This window comes from Daktulosphaira vitifoliae, unplaced genomic scaffold, assembly GCF_025091365.1.
Source record: "Daktulosphaira vitifoliae isolate Bord-2020 unplaced genomic scaffold, ASM2509136v1 Scaffold_4, whole genome shotgun sequence".
NCBI classification, from domain to species: domain Eukaryota; kingdom Metazoa; phylum Arthropoda; class Insecta; order Hemiptera; family Phylloxeridae; genus Daktulosphaira; species Daktulosphaira vitifoliae.
The window spans coordinates 3,647,532-3,667,774 of NW_026099575.1; the positions used below are offsets into that span (position 1 = coordinate 3,647,532).

A 20,243-nucleotide genomic window follows, 5' to 3' on the forward strand; every position below is an offset into this window, starting at 1 on the left:
AATATATATATAATATATAATATATAATATATAATAAAATAATATTTTGTTACACAATTACCTTTGAGATTAAAATTATTCTACATCAATGTTAGTATCTAAATATAAATATTTTATATAACACATAAATATTATTTACTAAAAGTTAAATAATTTTGAAATCGTTTTACAATTTTATAATTAACAGTGATTAAAAAGCTAGAAATACAGTTAATATCATTATTATAATTTAAATGAAATATAAAGTATATATATACCGTTGAACAATTTTCGTTACTTATATTAAATAGCTAATTCATTATTAGATGAACGAAAAATTGATATTTTTCTTTTTATAATTATTTTTACACCGCCTATTTTTTTTCTAAAAATACATAATTCAAATTTTTTTAGTTAAAGTAAAGCATTTCATTTTTAATCTTTTTTTTTATCTATTTAATTAAATTAATATATTATAATTACTTTATTGATTTTAGATTAATTAACAATGTCTGAAATGGAAGAAAAGTGTTCATTAGAATCAAAAACAAATATTCGTTTTCAAGCATTTTCTTCTTGTCTCGATCCTACTTTTTGGTATAAAATGGCTCAGCTAAAACTGGAAGTAGATAAGCTTGATGAAATATATAGACCAATTTTAGGGTTTTATTCTTCCAAAAGTAGTCCATATGTGTCACTTGACTGTTCTTCTTTTAATTTGTAAGTAACTAGTTAGATTTAAGCTCATATAAATTATCAATTTTAAAATTATAGTGCCTACTTTTACAAATATTTCTATTGTACCAATTATTGAATTTTAGGGTTATACCATAGATTTTTTAAAGTTTACAAATTGTATGTTAACTAAAAATTTAATACAATTGTAATTGGATATTGAAAATTCTTCAGTTGGTCTACCTTAGTGTTGGCACTGAATATCCTTATATACTGTCCTAGTGGTTTATAGTAATTTTGAAAAAAAATTGTTTTTTAGTTGTTAATTGAATTTATTTAGTATTAAATAGTTCTAAAAGTTAGAGATACATTACAAATTAGTAATTTTTATAAACTATGAATTTTGCATTTCACAGAGATATTAACAATACATCCACAAACTTCATTGCTCGTGGTTATTGTTTGAATAAAAATACATTGGACTCATTTAAGAATTGCGATAAAAATGAATTATTGAAGGATTTTGGGAATCGATTATTAGATGATTTTCTTTCTGGCAATGCAATTGAAGATCCTACACTAATACCAACTTTTAACATACTTACACATTCTGTAAGAAAGTATATTTTAGTATAACCCTTAATTCAAGTTACTATTTAGATAAAAAGTAATTCATTTATATGAACTTAATTTTATATTTTTCTAACAGGATTTAAAGTGCTATCATTTTTATTATTGGTTTGCATTTCCAACATTTATTGAACCAATGTATTACTTAGATAATAATCCTGTATCTCTTAACTCCATTTTTTCACTGAATCAGGTAATACCAGACTTTATATAATTAAGAATTTTTTTAATAATTATAATTACGGTTTAAGGGACATAAAAAAATATTTTACTAATCTAAATTTCTAAATTTTTTATAAATAAACGGAGTAAATTTAGTATAACTCATGCAATACCATCAAAAATACAAAAGAAAAATAACAAAAAACCCAGCACAGGGGGGTCGCGGCACAGTGGTGACGTGGTATAGATGGATCAAGTATAATGATATCTGACAGTGATTAAAATCACTATAAAAAAAAAACGCTTCGATGCAAATCTTTAGATAGTGCTTAATTTTAAAAAATTGGTGGATTATTCCAAAAGCTACATGATCTGCTAGTTCATTATTAATATCCTAATTAAGATAAAGTATGTCGAATGAAAAAGGGATTATTAAAAAATATTATTTCTCATAAAAAAATAATGTTGATCCATACACTTTTCAATATGTCATAGCATTATAAAGTTAAAAATGTAAAACATAAAATCGAGAATTTTCACACAATAATAGCATTCGGTAGCCATTTTCACCGTGAAGATAAAATAAAGTCCGAAATTTTTTTTTCGCATAATAAAGTAAATTACATTAGCTTTAATTTAAGATATATATAAAAGTGTCAGACTTTCCGGAACACTTTCAAAATTTAAGTTGAAAAAGTTCTACTTTCTACATGATTTTTTAGATTTGAACCCCCCTCGTATATAGGGAAATGGTCCGATTTAAAAAAACAGTATGTCAAATGAAAGATGTATATGAATACTACTCCTCATGAAAAAATTGTACTTATCCATACATTTTTCAAATAGTTATAGCATAATAAAATTAAAAATGTAAAATACAAAATCGAAAATTTTCACACAAAAATAGCATTTGGTAGCCATTTACACCGTGAAGATAAAATAAAGTCCGAATTTTTTTTTTTTCATGATAAAGTATATTACATTAGCTTTAATTTAAGATATATATAAAAGTGTCAGACCTTCCGGAACATTTTCAAAAATCAAGTTGAAAAAATTAATTTTTTGTGAAAAAGTTGTCATTTTAAATCCCCCCCTGTGAACAAGTAAAGGGTCGCATATAAAAAAAAAATATACCAAATGAAAGGTAATGATATCATGCATCTATATAAAAAATAATTATATTGATATGTTTATTTTTAAAAAAGTTACGGCAGTTTTTAGTAAAAAAAATTGAAAAATTTTTGAAAATTAGCGATTTTTAAATTTGTAATTTTTTTGGAGGTTTCCCCCATTTACGGGGAACGAGGGTAATTTTTTGAATTTTTGAGGGTAATATGTTTGACTAGATACGATTTGTGATTTTTTGACGTATCATTGAAAGAAATCGGTTTGGTGAGAGCTGAGAAAAAATGGTAACAGACACAAAAAAAAGAAAAACTCATCTTAGTAAAACCAATACCTTCTCAGCTTCGCATCGAAGCTAAAATACAAATAAAAAGTAGAGTTTTTTCAATTTAACTTTTGAAAATATTCCAGTTATACTCCGAAATATATGTCAAATTAAAGCTTATAATAAATACTATAATTTCAAAAAAAAAAAAATTTGTCCCGACTCCTTTTCTTCTATGAGAAAATGGCCATTGAATTTAACGATAAATGTAATTTTTATGTATAAATCACTGTTTTACATGAAATATTTTAATACTTAAAACTTTTTGAAAATTAACGATTTAAAATAATTTTTTTTGATATTGTAACCTTAGAAATTTTTTTTTTATATTTTGAAGATATTGTGTCGGTCAATCACTCTGTATTTATTTTTATGATGAAATTAAAAATATTTTAATTATAAGGTGATTTTTTTAATACTAGCCACTCAGATTCTCTTAAAAAAATTAATATGTGAAAATTATTTTTGGTATTTTTAGTTTTATACATTTTTTTATTTTAGTTAAAAATTGCTTTTTAAATCATCCCTTATTCACCCTTAGAGGGTATCAACTTTATTTGTTTCTATGGCAACATACATATTTAAGTAGCTTATAAAATAGAAAATGATTTAATTAAGAAAATAACTGGTTAATAATAATTTTTGAACCAGAATTTTAGAATTTATTAACTAAGAGTAATAACTGAAAATGAAGTGTTCTATGAGGCTTCTATTTTTACTACTAATCATTACTCCACTTCATTCCTTTCCCCTTCTAGGTATAAAAATGTTAATAACTTCTGAAATATTGATACACAACTTATTATCAACCAGTTATTTTCTTAATTAAATCATTTTCAATTTTATAAGCTATTGAAATATGCATGTTGTCATTTAAACAAATAAAGTTGATACTCTCATAAAGTATAAGGACGAAATAGAAAAGTAATTAATAACTCATTAATCAAGAAATATTTGAAATTAAAAAATATAAAAAATAATTTTCTTAACAAATTATTACTTTAAGAGGATTTAAATGGCTTTCGTTAAACTAATCGCTCTGTATAATCCATGGTTGTTACACAATAACAAATAAATGAGTTATAACACTGTCATTTTAAGTATAAGTTCTCATTATTTTTGTAATATTATTAAGTTGAGTAATTTTATAATAGAAACTAGTGATAAAATATATTATTTTGTAGATTGTATCCTTAGTTAAGGAATTTCAAGATCTTCCAATTAATCAAAGAGGATTTTTTAGTATTATACGTAAGGCAGATGATAGTATAAATTTATTCACATTAAAACAATACATAAATCTACATAACAACAATAAGATTGATGATTTAAGAGATGGTAATGGTGCTGTTGATGAATTTCTGGTATTTGCAGATCCATCCGAATTAGAAAATAATCCTGGATGGCCTTTGAGAAATTTTTTATATCTTATCTTGATACATTGGTTAGTTATAATATAGTACAGCAATTTAAGTTTTTATTTATAATAAACTCGAATGTTTCAGTCCTAATATAGCTAATTCAAATATAAAAGTTATTGCTATGCGTGGAACAGTTAACAGTCAATTCAACAAAAGTATGATATTTAATATTAGAGTGCAATGTATGTATATTTACTATTATTATTATTATCATTAAAACATATTTTTGTTATTTGAATATTTTTAATTTTCAGCCAACTTTAATGCTATAATAAATGATAATTGTAAATTTGTTGGTTGGGAAAAGAATTCAAGTGGAAAATTTTGCCCAAAATATGTTAATTTAAGTAAAACTATGGATCCAAAAAAGTAATTATAAGAATAATAAATTACTTTTATATTCAAATTTAACATTTTAAAATAAATATTATTTTCATTAGACATGCAAAAGAATCTGTAAATTTAAATCTTAAACTAATGAAATGGCGTTTAGCTCCTGATTTGAACTTAGATATTGTTGCTAAATCAAAATGTCTTATTATTGGTGCTGGTACATTAGGTTGCAATGTTGCTCGAAATTTATTAGTATGTAAAATTAAATTTCTTATACTAAAGTATTTATTGAAACGAATGATTTATTTAATTTTCATGATAATTTTTTTAATGACTATGATTATTTTTAGTCATGGGGTGTACACAATGTTACTCTTATCGACAATGGTAAAGTTTCATACTCTAATCCAGTTCGCCAATCTTTGTATAAACACTCTCATTGTATCTCATCTACTTATAAGGCTTTAGCTGCTGCAGAAGTATTAAAAGAAATTCATCCAGAAATAGTAATTAAAATGTTTATATTTAACAAGTGATAATTATTATAGAAATTCATCTTAATTAATAAAATCAATTAAGTGAGATAAATTTTAGTACACTTTTTTAATGTGAAGTTTTAATGTTTGTATAATTATTTAGAATAGTAATGGTGTCGTTATGAATATTCCAATGCCAGGTCATGGAAATGCTAGCGAAGATCTTCTGAATATTAATAAGCTTTCAAAACTCATAGAAGAACATGATGTTATATTTTTACTCACTGATTCAAGAGAAAGTAGGTGGTTACCAACTATGCTATCTACATTGCACAATAAAGTAATTTTTAATGTATAAAATGAAGTCTCAAAAATAAGTTAATTTTTTTTTTTATTTAGCTAGCTGTAACTGCTGCTCTTGGTTTTGATTCATATCTAGTAATCAGACATGGAACTAGAACAAAATCATTTTCTTCGGAGACAAAATTGGGCTGTTATTTTTGCAATGATGTTACTGCACCAGGAAATGTAATTTTTTTTAAATTATGGAATAGAATGGTCTTATGTTGGTTTAGTTTATATCTAGACTCTGCTGATTAAAAAAATAAAATTTATTCCTAAATGTTTTTGAAAAAGACGTTTTTAGAAAAATATTAATATAAAATAAAACAAATTTTATTTTACTAATAGACATATTATTCAAATTTGTTAGAAATTTATCATGTATTGTTATAATGAAATTATAAAAACTTATTTAGTCTATGACAGATAAGACATTGGATCAACAATGTACAGTGACTAGACCTGGTGTATCTTCTATTGCTGGAGCTTTAGCTGTTGAATTGTTTGTTTCTTATGCTCAACTGAAGTTAGTATTTTTGGTTACTGGATATTTAGTATTAAGTAAATTTATTCTTATAAAAAAAAATATATATTTAAATGAATTAAAATTTATTAACAGTGATGACATTTCTGCAAATTCTTTGAGCTGCATAGGTGTTGTACCACATTCTATCAGAGGTTTTTTGTCAGATTATCAGCAGATTATACCATTTACACCAAGTTTTGATAAATGTATTGCATGTTCTTCTACAGTAAGTATTATAAATAGTTTTTTTTTCTTAAAATAACTCACAAAAATGTTCTCTGACTTTAGGTTATTAATGATTTTATAAACAGAAAAGAGGATTTTTTAAAAAATGTATTTGTAAATTCAAATTACTTAGAAGATTTAACGGGTTTAACTGAACTAAAAAATCAGTTTGAAAAAATAGAGGTACTGTCTATATTTAAATATTTACTACTGAAATACTTAATTTTTTTATTCTCAGATTTTTGAATTTGATAACAATGATGATGTGTGTGATTCTGGAAATTGTACTGAACCAATAAATATTGTTTAATTGAGTATTGATATGAATGATGCCCAAGAATAATTGCTAAAATATATATATGTAATTATATTGTTTGATTATTATGATTTGAAAATTAATTGTCAATAAGTTGAATTTCTTTTTTATGTTTGTTGATAATAAGTTATTAAACAAAACATGATGAATTATTAATTTGATTGAAATTTTAAACTATATTTAGTTTTATTAGTAAATTCTCAAATTTTCAGTATTATAATAATTTAATAATATTTTGTATTAATAAAAAAGTTAACAAAATGTTTAACCTTATTCAAAATGAATGCATATAAGTATTTTTTAAAATAAATAAAGTGATTATATATTTATCCAATATCTTGATGCAGTTTTGAGCTCTAGATAAATTAATTTATTTAATTTATCATTGTCACCAGTGTTATAGATATTCATTGAAGAAAAAATAATTTAAGCAATTGGTTATTAATTGTATATTAACGCAAAACAATAAAACTCGGACAAAATTTTTAATTTAACAACAAACTATGATATTTATTTATATTATACAAGTATAAAAGGTATTTTTTAAAGAAATATATATGAAATCATATTCATATATAATTAGAAAAACTAAATCATACAGTAACCCCTGACCCATACACATTTTTGTTCTCGTTTTCTAACAGAAGTACATTATAAGGTATTATAGAAGTGTTGTAAAAAAAAGTATCTATTCACAAATATCAAATATATTATTCTTAGAACAAATATCTTACTAATTTAATATTTTAAAGCTTAACTAATATTATTACTATATTTTATTCATACATAAAACAATTAAGAAATATGTCAATGTAACTATCTAAATGTCTACAAATAAACATTTGAAAAAATCAACACTTAACTACTAATAAAAAGTTAAGTATTTAACCAAAAATAATTAAATAATAATGGTACTAATAATAACTAAATAATATTTAAAATAAACATACCAATAACTACATAGTATATAAATTACACATTTTATATATTATTCATGAGAAAATGGGATGGGTCTTCACACGTAATATGGAAGTGTATTATACATACGACTTAATTGACATAATATTTTGGAAGCCTTAAAACAAATAAATCAAAACCCGCAACACTAAAAAATGTATTAAATCTTTATTGCATACAGGTAATTGGTAATGATATTACACGCCATTTAACAATAATATAGTTAGAGCAAATAAACAAAATTAGCTATGGAAAATTCTTAGGTTCTTAAAAAGTTCCTATGGAAAGAAATAAAAGATAAACAAGTGCTCGAGAAATAAAACAAAGCAAAGTGTAAATATAAAAGTATAACACATTATTGATGTTAGCTCTTATACTTATAGTTTTACTAATGTAAATATTTGTACATTTATTACTTAATATGTTCACGCCTATGTATAACCACGACTATATTAATATAATATAAGCCAGATGTTAGGTAAAACAATCATTGTTTTTAACAAAAAACATAAATAGGACAATTTAAAATAATAATAAAATATAATAATAATAATAATAATTTAATAACTTTAGACCTATTTTGTATTTTTGTTTATATACAGAACAACAAAACCATACGGACGTATGTGTAAAAAAAATCCTTCTTATTGTAAAATCATTCGTTAATTACTTGACAGTTAAACGATAAAACCAAAACGGCAACAAAGTTATATATTTATTGATAAGTTTATCAATGTATGGGTAACAAAACACGAGAGGACAAAAATGACTTCGTATGCGAGATATTGAGATCAGTTGCGTTATAACATACACATTTTTAAATAAAATACAATCATGTTATCGCGAATTATCCAAATAAAACAGAACTACAGTGAAATAAGTATGTATTCTCCTTATTCTATTCACGGCTAAAAGTGTACTTCGACATGACTTGCTTAAGGTAACTACATAAGATTTTCGTTAGAATATATTATATGTTTTACATCGATGGAAATATACATATAACGAACTGTTTTAATAACTAGATTAAATTTTATAAATATATATTCAGAACGACACGAGTTTGAGTAAATTCTAATCTAAATCAAGAAAAATAACATAATAGATACCTGATCGAAACTTTACAATAATAATATTAATAATAATATATAATCCGCGTAAATGTGGTTATGAGTAACGCAATAATTTGTTTAGATCTCGTTGGTGAATTTTGATAATCTATCCCGAAGCGCCAAATTTTCTTTTTTCAAACGTTCCATTTCTTGTCGAAGACCCATATTCTAAATAAAACAAATATTCATCAATTAAAAATCACAATAAAAAATGAATGGTCGTTACAGATCTATAAATTAAATCCAATAGTTATATATATATATATATATAAATGGTGTTCATTGAGTGTGAGTAATACAATAGATTAATTATATTTAATTAATTAAACGCGCAAGGCGGCCTACGGATTATTATGATCGATACTTGTTTGACAACGTTTCAGAAATTATAGGTCAAAGGAAAATTAATACGATAAGTAGAACTTTCTAAGGTATAATATTACACAGTAAATCAAGACAGTAATAAAAACATATTTTTGTTGGATTAGTGTGACTAAATCCTAAAGATTATTAACCGATTATTGAGGTCGGGAAATATTCGCGTGAGTAATTTGAGTGTCTAAGGATTAAAAAAATGACTAGTGCAGAAAAAAGACTCAATCACAGAAATGCGAAATTCATAAGTGTAAAAACGCCGATTTTGTTTTCATGTGCTCCCAAAATGATTTTTGTTAGAATAAAGAAATAACCGATTCTCCTACTGATATTGTTTATTTAATGGTAGATTGGATACAAACCAACTTCAATCTGAAGATAGATTTGGTATCAACTAAGGAAATTTAAAAATGCCCACCCCTTAATTAGAATTTAATAATAACTGTGAATGCTTAACAGCATAGAGTATGTTAGCAACCCGTTTGTTCATGCTGAGTCCATAGTTTTGACATAATTAGCATATTTGAATCGGATTTAATGCAGAAAATATGGCCAATTTAAATAGAATATTTGCATCAATTATTAGATAAATAATGATTTTATAATTAAATTTGTTGAAAAATTTTAGTACGTTACATCGACAAAATAATATTCTATTTCGAAATGAGTTAGTGTGAAAAGTGTGTAAATAATTTTTTCCCTTCTCTCTATCTTTCTCTCTCACTATTCTACATAAAGACATTATAGAATCGAGTTGAGTATCATCAATTATATAAATGACTTGAAATAATTAATTTTATAGCACATTCGTCCTCTGTACCCCTCGTTGTCTATTTTATTTACTGAACGCGCTATCAAGGGTAAGTACCTCTTTTTCTAAAAATCCCGCCCTCAAAGCGATCTGGTTCTCTTTCATTCGCCTCGCGTCTCTCGACCGTTTAGCCGCCATGTTGTTTTTTCGGCGTCTCGCCCAGTATTTTTCATCTTTAAGCCCATCCGGCACAAACTATAAATGAAAACACGATTAGGGTGAGTTTTAGTGTCGCTAAAGTAGCGACAATAAAAAAAACGAAATAAAAAATCAAGTTAACGAGGCCCTCTCACCTGTTTCCTTGATTTCTTTACCATTGGCTGAGGTTTGAGCTCCTCGTCGGAAAACGGCCGTGTTCTTGGGTCGAAATCTCTGCTGGATGACGCAAATGACAATGCTGAAACAAAAAAAAAAACAATCGGTTGCAGTTTCATGTGAGTGGCATATGATTTATTATGAATAATTAAAATACTCACTGGAATCTGCGGGCGACGGCGGGTTGATGGTGATCGGACTCAGTGGTTCGCTCGGCGATGGTGATGGTTCGCGCTTGGTGAGTATAGTTGCCACCCCGCCAGCGCCATTGGCTTGTAGGTGTTGTATGGGGTGTAGCGAGGCCGGGGGCGGCGGTGACAGGCGTCCGTTGACGCCCGGCATGAGTGAGCCTGCGCTGGCGGCTGTCACTATGGAGCCCTGGTTAACGTTTGCTCCGTTGCCACCCGACGTGCCGTTGTGTTGATCGCCCTCAACCGGCAAACCGTTTTCTGACAGAAATTCGTCCAAATCGCAATACTGTTGATAAATATCAAAAGTCGTTAATCAAGACCTTAAAAAAATGTAATCTATTGTAATAGGAATGTTTACTTTGAGGTCATTATCATAAGGTATGGTTTTATTGTCCCAAAGATTCGGTCCAAGGAACGCTGATTGAGATTCTACAACATTGCTCCATAAAAGTTCAGTTTCTTCTTTTTTATCAATGTTTCCTCCGTCTCTTGGTACTCCACAAGCTTTTCCTGTCATCAATAAATAAAAATTTAATATAAAATGTATATTGTTCACAGAAAAAAGGTATGCAAGTATTATGAAAAACGTTTAATTAGAGGGAAAGGGCATCTAATTTATTACATGTACGGAGAACCTGTGAAAAATTATAAGTTGTTAAAGAGCGTATTAATAAAGTTTTGTAGAATTTAAATATTGAATACTGCTTTGGTAACTTAAATAATTGATAAGAACCAATAGTTCGTTGATTATCAGAGATAGTCTGATTTCGAACTGAAGTTTTAGAATCAAAGGAAAAGAACACCACACTAATGAGAAATTAACTAATATATATAATTTTATAACACTTATTATTATTTCTACAGATGAAAAATAATTGCGATGCACAATGAAAATATTATGATAATACTTAAACAGTTAAGTCGACCTTGAGTGTCAAGGCGAGAAGGCCTCGTTGGAAATAATATCCGGGAAAATTCAGCATGGAAACGCGCGTGCAAAAATCGCCAAATTATTCAATATCGCGGCCTTTATTGGATCGTTCACGCTTAATGAGCCTGCAAACGAGATTTCATTAGTTAATTGGCTCGATAATGATGTACGCGAGGCGTGAGATACGAAATGAAAACCTGATGATACCTTAAGTTTTGCTAACGGGTTTTTGATTTATTTGCTAGCCAATTTTTCATCACGTGGTTAACATTTCAATATTTTTCTGGTTTTATGTAATTTTTGAGTTTTTGAAAAAACACGTTTCCAATAAGTTTGAATCAAAAGCAGTACTACTCGTTCGTTTTGCGTTCACATGATTTCCTAGTTTCGCTTAAATTTTAGGTTTCTTATACACTACGATTATGTTCCCCTGATAAGGACATTTGAGCTTCCGCTTTTTCACAGTAACGACGGATTTTAGATTTCCACACAATCCGCCATAAACGGATTTTTCATTACAAAAAAACTTGTTCCTCAACATTTTATCGTTGCCATACTCTCTAATTAACCATAATAGAAACATTTCAAGGACAACGGGACATCAAAGTGGATAGGTAGAAATGTGTATACCAAACAAAACTTCTTGGAATTATATAAGCTTATTAAGTAGTAAATAAAATTTAAGCCACTTCAGTACTCTAGTTGTCGTGATAATATGTTATGGAATTAAGTACCATAATTGAATTCTCACACTTACATCGTTTACAATCAGTTCTAAAAGCTGTAGTTCTATACTCATTTCCTCACAAGTTAAGTTAGTAGCGTAAAAATTAATCAACGCACTATTATTATATGTATGAACACTATAAAAAATACAATTGATGATATATTTAATAGAGCTGAAATCATTAGTTTTATCCGCCTGCGCAACGCAGTTTGCTAAAACACGGACAACAGCTTGGAATCTCAATTTTAATTGGTTTTTTGTAATCGGATATTTTTTACAGAAAATCTTAGTCCTTGACAAACGAAAGAAGTTTACTGGAAAACCACAAATGTCCAACAAAACGCTTTGCATTGATTGCGGTACTGACACTTGACAATGAGACGAGGTCTAGCAAAACAAATCGACATTAACCGTCAAAAAAAAAAAATATATATATATATAAAGAGATAATAATAATAATAATAATATAATAAAGCTCAGGGGCGGCTGATGGAAGCGTCGATTTGAATAATTGGTCGAAACGACGTTTCATACAATTTAAACGAACATAATAACGATGGACAGAGTTTGTTTAAGTGATACGAACCGAATCTCAAACCGAATTAACGAGGTGGTTGAGGTATCAAGTTACTCGAACAATGTCGTGCTTAATTTGACGTTTTTGTTGCTGCCAACAAAAAACATTTTCGCCGGCAGAGCTCAACTCCTCGCAATGCTATTAATTGGCAAGAAATCATTTCACCGTGCGAACGTGGAATGGACAGGCAAACCTACATTCTCCGGTCTGATAATGACGATTGTGTGGAACCGCATTCGCGTGTACAGTAATAAATGGAAGCTAGTGGTTTCGTAATACAGGAAGTAGGAACCGAATAACGGATTTGACACGTTCTTGCTTCCACCGCTATTCGTTTTCACTTTCTTAACGGCAAATGTTCATACCGATTGGCAATTTCTTTCACTGCCGCCGTTCGCTTCCACCTCATTCTTTTACTCTTTTTAGCCGTCCACATTTTCGTTTACTTCATCCTGCCGGTCTGTACTAGTCGACCAAAAGCGAATTGTACACAGATTTCCAAAACGGACGATTGAGTTCAAAAGACATCAGCTGACGTGTGACGGATCGCAAATGAGTATCTTACACTTCCTAGTGTAACTATCAGAGGAAATTCGCATCTCCATTTCCGGAAACGAACAATGATAAGAGTTAGACACGCACCTTAAGATAAATATCTCATTGTCTTAGGGTGATAAACACGTTTTCCTAATAGTCTCTGTACACGAATAATTAACAGTTAATATGATAAAGTCAGTAATACGGAAAGTCGAACAAAACATGTGGTCAAAGCGACCAAAAGTGTTTATTGTCAGTAATACAATTATTAAAAAATAATCATTGTTATTCGGTTGTTTACAATTGTTTTTGTACATAAGTAGCTATTTTAATAAACTTCAACAACAAAAAAAATAAAATGGAGACTGCATCAACAATTAATTTTTAATTAAAATAATTATTATTCTAATTTAACATACTACTTAATTCTATTTGTTAAACCTGTTGGATAATACTTTGTTATCGTAGTCAAATATATGGCCACATGTTTTTAAATTGCAAATTACTCTGTTTGGTTTGATTTTAATGAATATCACATTCAGTAAAATATCACAATCCGATCTGGTGGACTTGTGAAAAACATGAGTACCGTTAGAGGAGAATTAATGATACTATCATGTTTTTTATTTCTAGATTTTGCAACTAGTTTTCGAAGCACCACTTTCTAACTCCCATAACGTTAGAATGTATGCATAAGAATTATAATATTCATAATGAATATACGACCGGCAAACACGCGGTATTTGTTTTCTCAGCAAAATAACGTGGGTGAAATACGAAATTGTACACCAAAACTACAAATTAGTTATTCAGATTGATATTATAATACAATACACGGTAAATCATTTAATAGCGCACACTTTTATGCGAGAGAAACCTTTCAGTTTCAATTTGAAATCGCGATAATTTTTTAGGACGACGTTTAGCACATTAGCAAGCACATTAGGCCGTTGAAAAAAAAAAATAATTAAACAAAGTTATTAAAGCCATTGATTAACAATATGATATTCCATTATATGGATTTATTATTATTGGGTTTTAAATGAAACATTCGTTATACGTGTGTCATGTCTGTGGCGCACAAAGTGAAAGTCAGTCTCTGACTGCCGACAGAGTCCGGATATAGTGATGCCAATGATAATAGTAATAATAGTAATAATGATTGCGCAATGAAGATCCAATCGTAGAATTTGAGTAGTGGAAAAGAAAATTCGGTACTCTCGACAGTTATGCTCCGTCGCTATTATACGGCTATTTTTTATTCTGCCAATTCAAATATAATAGTAGCGTAATATAAATTAAAAAACGGCTGACTTTATCATTTGAATTTTTTGTGCTCTTATAATTTGCCATTTAAGTAACAGAGTATAGGATCAAAAAACCGCCGGGAATTGATTCTTTTAGTGTTAAAACGCGTTTTGACATATTCAGCACCAAGAGAGATGCTGTTTATCAAAATATAACGATCGACGGTGGATTAATAATAATAATAATTAATTCAGCGCGGGGAATACAATTTGTAATTAAAATTTTGATTGATATTATCTGGTAGTGGTGAATAATCGAAAACGTCTCGAGGCGTGTATAATCAGTGTAATAACATTATGTTTGTGCGACCGCGGACGAAAGCAATGGTATTTTTGAGTAAAAAACACCGTAGAAAAAGAAAGTTTGTTTCCGACGTGTTTTTTGTAACGATACTCGTCCTTGGAACGAGATCTCGTTAAACGCGTCCAATATATTATGTATGTGCTCTCTGTGGCTATTTTCTATGTAACCGGTCAGTGAGCGAGTAACAATCTTCCAACAATATTTACTGCATCATAATACTAACAACACACTGTGTAATGATTATCCAAAAGATGCATTTGTAGTAATAGACATCATAATATTATTAATTTTACGGTGTCAAATTATTCCTGAAAATGTGTTCAAGCCTTCAGTTTACTTATTTTATTTTTGAAAATAAACTAATAATATTGATACTTTAGTTTCCTCGAGTTAATATTTTGTAAGCTAATACTTGACTGATATTGAACTTGGAAGTGACTTTTTCGACATTACATTTAACGTCATTTAAACGACTTAGGGGAATGGTTAGATGATTAAGATTGGAGTGTCAAGTGTAAACAATAATTGAGGATTAACACCAATTGAGATAAGAGAAACATGCAATACGCGTAAATTATTACTTGAATATATTGACAAATTATGAGTAACAATAATTAATGACTGAATTGGTTAAAACGAAACGAAAAGAAACCCACAAAAAAGAAAAATATTAGACGACGGCGTTCTATTAAAAACATTAGAGAAATTCTTGTGTAAGCGGCAGTGTAACGGTTCTTGTTTTTTAACAATTCATTAGCAAAAACTCAAGTTAATTCTATGCCCACAAGACACAAGTATAACAACATTGTGTACCGGAACTTGTGATTCGTTCGTATAGTTGGCCATTTGTCTGGAACAACGCGAAACTTGTTTTTTCGGTTTTCTATTCGGCGAGTAACGGTAAAACGATAAATCCAGTACAAGAAAGCACTTTAATATGCAAAAAAACATTTAAAAAAACGCACAAGGCGGCGCCACCGACTCCGGAAGGACACCGGTTGCGTCGGCGTCGGGTATTTTCCGGCGAAAGTGGTTCCCATCTCACTTTCACCCGAATCCCCTTCTCCGTTGCTCCCGTGTAGAATCCTACGCAGCTCGTGTCTCGCCATAGAAATATTTGTGCTTGTGCTCACCGTACCAAGACCCAGTGTCTTTCTCACTATCCCTTCTTCACCAACAACTGTACATTGTTTTCCGTCTGAATCCTCTCACTTTTACTCACAGATAATAATCCCGTTATACGTATTTTTTCCAACCGGCTTTTATTATTCAACTGCGGCATTGTTCACGCGCTAAATTAGGTTGTCTGGTCGAAAGAAAGTAGTAGGAGGACGACCGGAGAGAAACGGAGGGGCAAACGATGTTCGAAGAGGTTTACGGATGATTTATAATAATAAAATGTCCACGATGAAAGTGAGAGTTTCCAAAATCAAACAAAATCAATGCTGACCGCTGGTCGCACACGTGTACACCTATAGATGCGCCTGGACAAAGATTTACAAGAACGCCAGACGACAGACAGCCTTCAAATCGCTTTCACTTCCACCGAACTGTCAAATGTTAGACTGAAGCGTAATGGGACGACGAAATCCGTAAATCTATTGGATGTGATTTACAACACGGTAGCTTTTAGTAGTGTAGCAATAACAGCGTCTTCGGCATGTCATTAAACAATCGCATTAGCACAAATGTTTATAAGACATAACATGTTTTCAAATCAGCATTTAACGACTCGTTAACATATTATCGAAAATAGCTCAGAATACCTAAAACTTATAAAACATTAATCGACACTCGTAAGTAATTTGTATTTTTATGTTTTGTTATTCGTTTTCCATTTGAATTCAGTTTTCGACGTTTGTCTTTACACATCGACATCAGTTGCCGTAGAAAATTAACTGTCGTATAAAATCGATTTAATGGACGACTTGAAGTGTGCAAATAAAAATCATTAGTTGATAAAGAAGAAATTTTTGTTACAAACAACGATTGGTAGGAGGATCGTAGAAACCGTTTCATTTGTAATTGACAGGATTGATCGTGCGGCGGACAATAGTTAAACGGCTTTAGCTCGTGCCAGTAATATAATTTCCAATTCCTATTGCACGCGATACTGACTCGAGTGAAAAAAAAAAAAAAAAAAAATTGTAGATTGTGGTGAGCCCACTTAGTCAATTCGCTTTCGGTTTCGTCGCCGTGCGCTGCTGCCGAAGGTGGTAACCGGTCGGACAAGGCTACCCCGGAAATAACGGAGGAGCGCGCACAGTGAAAGTGGTTACAACGCTGTCCGCAGTCGACTGTACACAAAAAATAATCTTTGAACAACTGTTCTAATTTATGGCCATTTGAACTCGCACAGTATTACACGCATTTTTGACGCCCATTTACCGCGCCGTAATAACTCGGTCGCCTCGAGTATTTAAACGGCTTAAATGAGAACACTGCGAGCCCAATGATGCCCATCGTTAAAGTCACCGCGGAAAGTCCATTTCGGTCGCATTAATGTGAAAATCTGAAACGATTATCTCAAAACTGTTGATCACTTTGTGTTGACATTAAAACTCCATATTATTTCTAGGAAACATTAGGAAGTTTTGTTGTATTGCGCAACATAATTACATTTTACTATTGGCAAATTGTATCCACACTCTTCTCGCCATTATTAATTCGTATTAAAACGACCCGTCAACGGAGTTGCCGACTATTATAAAACTTTCGAATTTCACTAGTCGCTATTATTATCATTAATATATAATATTCGTTTATACATTGAAGTGTAATACGGTTTGTATGCGCGCACACGCGAGTAACACATAAATGTATTTGTTAATGACCTTCTTATTATGTATTGTTTATAACTCATGAGCTAATTAAGTCTTGTACATCATCAGCCGGCTGAAACCAAAAGTGATAATTGCGTATAGCTCTTTAACGATATGGTAATAACCCGATAAATGTGTAGGCTAGACGAACATGTGTCGTTCAGGTAAACAACAAAATGCAACGGTAAAACTGTGTTATTTTACAATCTTCAACGTGATATAGAAGTTCTAGATGAGGTGTTACGGATGCAGTTTTGTTATAAAACATTCCAAACTGTTGCTACTGAAACATTAAGCACAACCAGTATTTACGTTGGGCGCACTCGGTTTTAAAGTAATTCTATTTTATGATTAACTGATAGTAAACTGTGTAGCTGATATGTGTTTAATATTATAATCTCGAACAATGCGCAAACACGAGCGGATTAGAAACATCAGAGTAAATACAATTCAAAGATAATTTATAATGAATTTCGTATGGAGATATAAAGTAATGGTAAACGAAGAGCTAAGAAGAAACATTGTATCGTTTATCATACACACTCGTACATATTTGATTTATTCGTGTTTTTTTCACCTCCTACATGGCGTTACATTAAGTCGCAATGATGTACACAACGTTTCAGGATGTGCGTCATAATGATAAGGACTTGGGCGAGCTTTAACATGAACTGACCAGCGTTCGAATATAAATTGGCCTGCACCACTTTTTAATAACGTTTTTGATAACCATCTTGATGGTGTTCTAAAAGCCATCGAATTGCCGGTATGACGTCGTACATTTATAAATGTACAGTGGTTATGGTATAGGAAACAATAAAACGCACGTTGTTGAGTGTATGATTGTGCGTCACAAAAGACTGCACGAGCCAAGGAGAAGAAAAAATATCACATTTGTAATGACCCAAATGTATTGTTGTTCGTTATGAAAGCTTAATCACGTGTGCGACCGAAAATCGAATAGAAAGTGGTGTGTTTCTTTCAAGGTCGTTTCTTAGCTCGTCGCATTTCACTTTTAGGCATTCAAAAAACAACAAAATATGCCAAGTAAATACAACTAAATGACAGCGACAATAAATGAAATGTCATACTGTAGGTGACACTGTTATATTACAAATAATATGGTGTTTTATTGGACCAAACGTCGAATTTTAGAATATTTATTTATTAATTTTTGTTTCATATGATATGTTATCTACAAAAAAAAAATATATCGATATGTTACCTAACGAGCCGAGGAAAAAAAAATCAGCAAACTCTCCGTTGATGTGAACATACAGATTTTATTTTACAAAGGAAAACTGCAATTTGAAAAAAAAAACCGTGTTGCGCAATCAGGAACGATAACGACTTCAAGCGAGACCTTTGACAAACGCTTCACTTTATTTTATGATAAGTAATTTTATTTTGTATGTACAAAAAATATCACCTTGACGCTAGAAACGTAGGTTAACTAATACTTAAGGGACGTATAAAAATGTTTACAACTAGTGCGAATAGAATTAAAGAAAATTAAAATAATCAATTTAAAAAAAAATTTAGAACCAAGAAAAAATTTTAATAATTGCGATTAAACAGCAAACGTGCTTTAACACAGCACAAATAATTTTATACCTATTTCAAGGATTTATAATAATAAACCAGTTTTTAAATAATGTCTCATTAGAGTTGCACAATACGCGAATAATATTATGATAATATTATTATTTAATTTCTGCATTTTTTAAACTACGAATTTCCTTGATATTTTTTTTTATTCAAATGCGAGAACACTCGGAATTTGTAGATTATCGAAAAGCAAACATTGACGACGCATTTAAAAAATAAAATTAAAATAAAGACATTTATACCATTCATGAGCATCTGATGGCGCCAGAATTGTTGGTACTGATTCCATCTGGTCGAGTCTGGGGCCAGGGATTGAAGCTGTTGCAAATGCTGTTGGGTTTGGGCCTGCAACTGAGCATTGTGATGCTGGTAGTCCATAACTATACACTTGGCTTCGTACATGGCGCGTTTTTTTTTTTATATTTCAATTAAGGGTCAATAAATACAATAACAACTCAACAATCGACACTCGGGCGATTTATGACGCACAAAAGTCAATAAATCAAAGGGCTAAAATTTAAAAAATAACTCCCGAGACTGGCGACGTAAACAAATAATAATAATAATATATCTAAAATCGCTTTACACAACGCCCGTCGGAAATCGAACCCTTTTTTCAAATCATAACACCGTACAAGCTGTCAACTTCGGTATACGACCGGACATGGACACGCAGTGAATATTATGCAAAAAGGTATTCTTTTGTTCGACTACCGGACGGGGCACGCGTTCCAAGGGGCGACTACTACTGATCTCGGCATGCAGCACCGGCGCTAACTGGCTGGGTCCTACGCCGCCGGTGCCGCCGCTCGAGCAACCAATACAGTCTCCCCCGACAAGCGGAGTGCCCCTCCTTCTTACAACAAACAGCACTCTCCCTACAGTCGCCGTCAGCATACTTACCGTTTTATATACATATATATATATTTCATCGAATTTCGGTACTCATAAATAATTAATAATAAATGTACTAATAATGCATATTGTACGATTTGATCGGTGCAAAAACAATCGATTCGCATTCGAGTTTTGCAAAAATTTACATCACATTTTATCTTAAGATTGGCAATCTCTGTTCAATATCCGCCGCGAATACTAATACAACCTTCAATTTTTATTTAATACTGTAACGGT

At 30.2% G+C, this 20,243-nt stretch overlaps 2 protein-coding genes across 10 annotated transcripts in view; one reads left to right on the forward strand and one right to left on the reverse strand.

Annotated features, from left to right (window-relative positions):
• The first annotated feature begins 3 nt into the window (after positions 1-3).
• Positions 4-6,739, forward strand: LOC126904684 (ubiquitin-like modifier-activating enzyme ATG7). 2 transcript variants are annotated; one of them, XM_050683908.1, is made up of 15 exons: positions 4-90; positions 477-699; positions 1,071-1,266; positions 1,364-1,477; positions 4,081-4,340; positions 4,402-4,499; positions 4,572-4,686; positions 4,758-4,902; positions 5,001-5,156; positions 5,290-5,466; positions 5,526-5,654; positions 5,885-5,994; positions 6,088-6,220; positions 6,283-6,402; positions 6,458-6,739. In XM_050683908.1, exons 2-15 carry the CDS (start codon positions 488-490, stop codon positions 6,527-6,529), a joined length of 2,037 nt encoding a protein of 678 aa, XP_050539865.1. In that variant the 5' UTR covers positions 4-90; positions 477-487; the 3' UTR covers positions 6,530-6,739. The 2 variants fall into 2 exon arrangements, with proteins under 2 accessions (XP_050539865.1, XP_050539864.1); XM_050683907.1 differs by lacking the exon at positions 4-90 and adding an exon at positions 259-398.
• A 230-nt stretch (positions 6,740-6,969) lies between these two features.
• LOC126903481 (hepatic leukemia factor-like) overlaps positions 6,970-20,243 on the reverse strand; it is a 37,751-nt gene continuing 24,477 nt past the window's right edge. For 5 of the 8 annotated variants that reach the window (XM_050681638.1, XM_050681641.1, XM_050681646.1 and 2 more), the window contains 5 exons: positions 10,655-10,806; positions 10,267-10,582; positions 10,084-10,187; positions 9,848-9,985; positions 6,970-8,772 (listed from right to left, as the gene is read on the reverse strand). In XM_050681638.1, the coding sequence (XP_050537595.1) occupies positions 8,683-8,772; positions 9,848-9,985; positions 10,084-10,187; positions 10,267-10,582; positions 10,655-10,806 (800 nt within the window). In that variant the 3' untranslated portion in view covers positions 6,970-8,682. Of the gene's footprint in view, positions 8,773-9,847; positions 9,986-10,083; positions 10,188-10,266; positions 10,583-10,654; positions 10,807-19,351; positions 19,940-20,243 lie in introns of those variants that run through there. The other 3 variants (XM_050681642.1, XM_050681644.1, XM_050681640.1) reach the window with 3 other exon arrangements.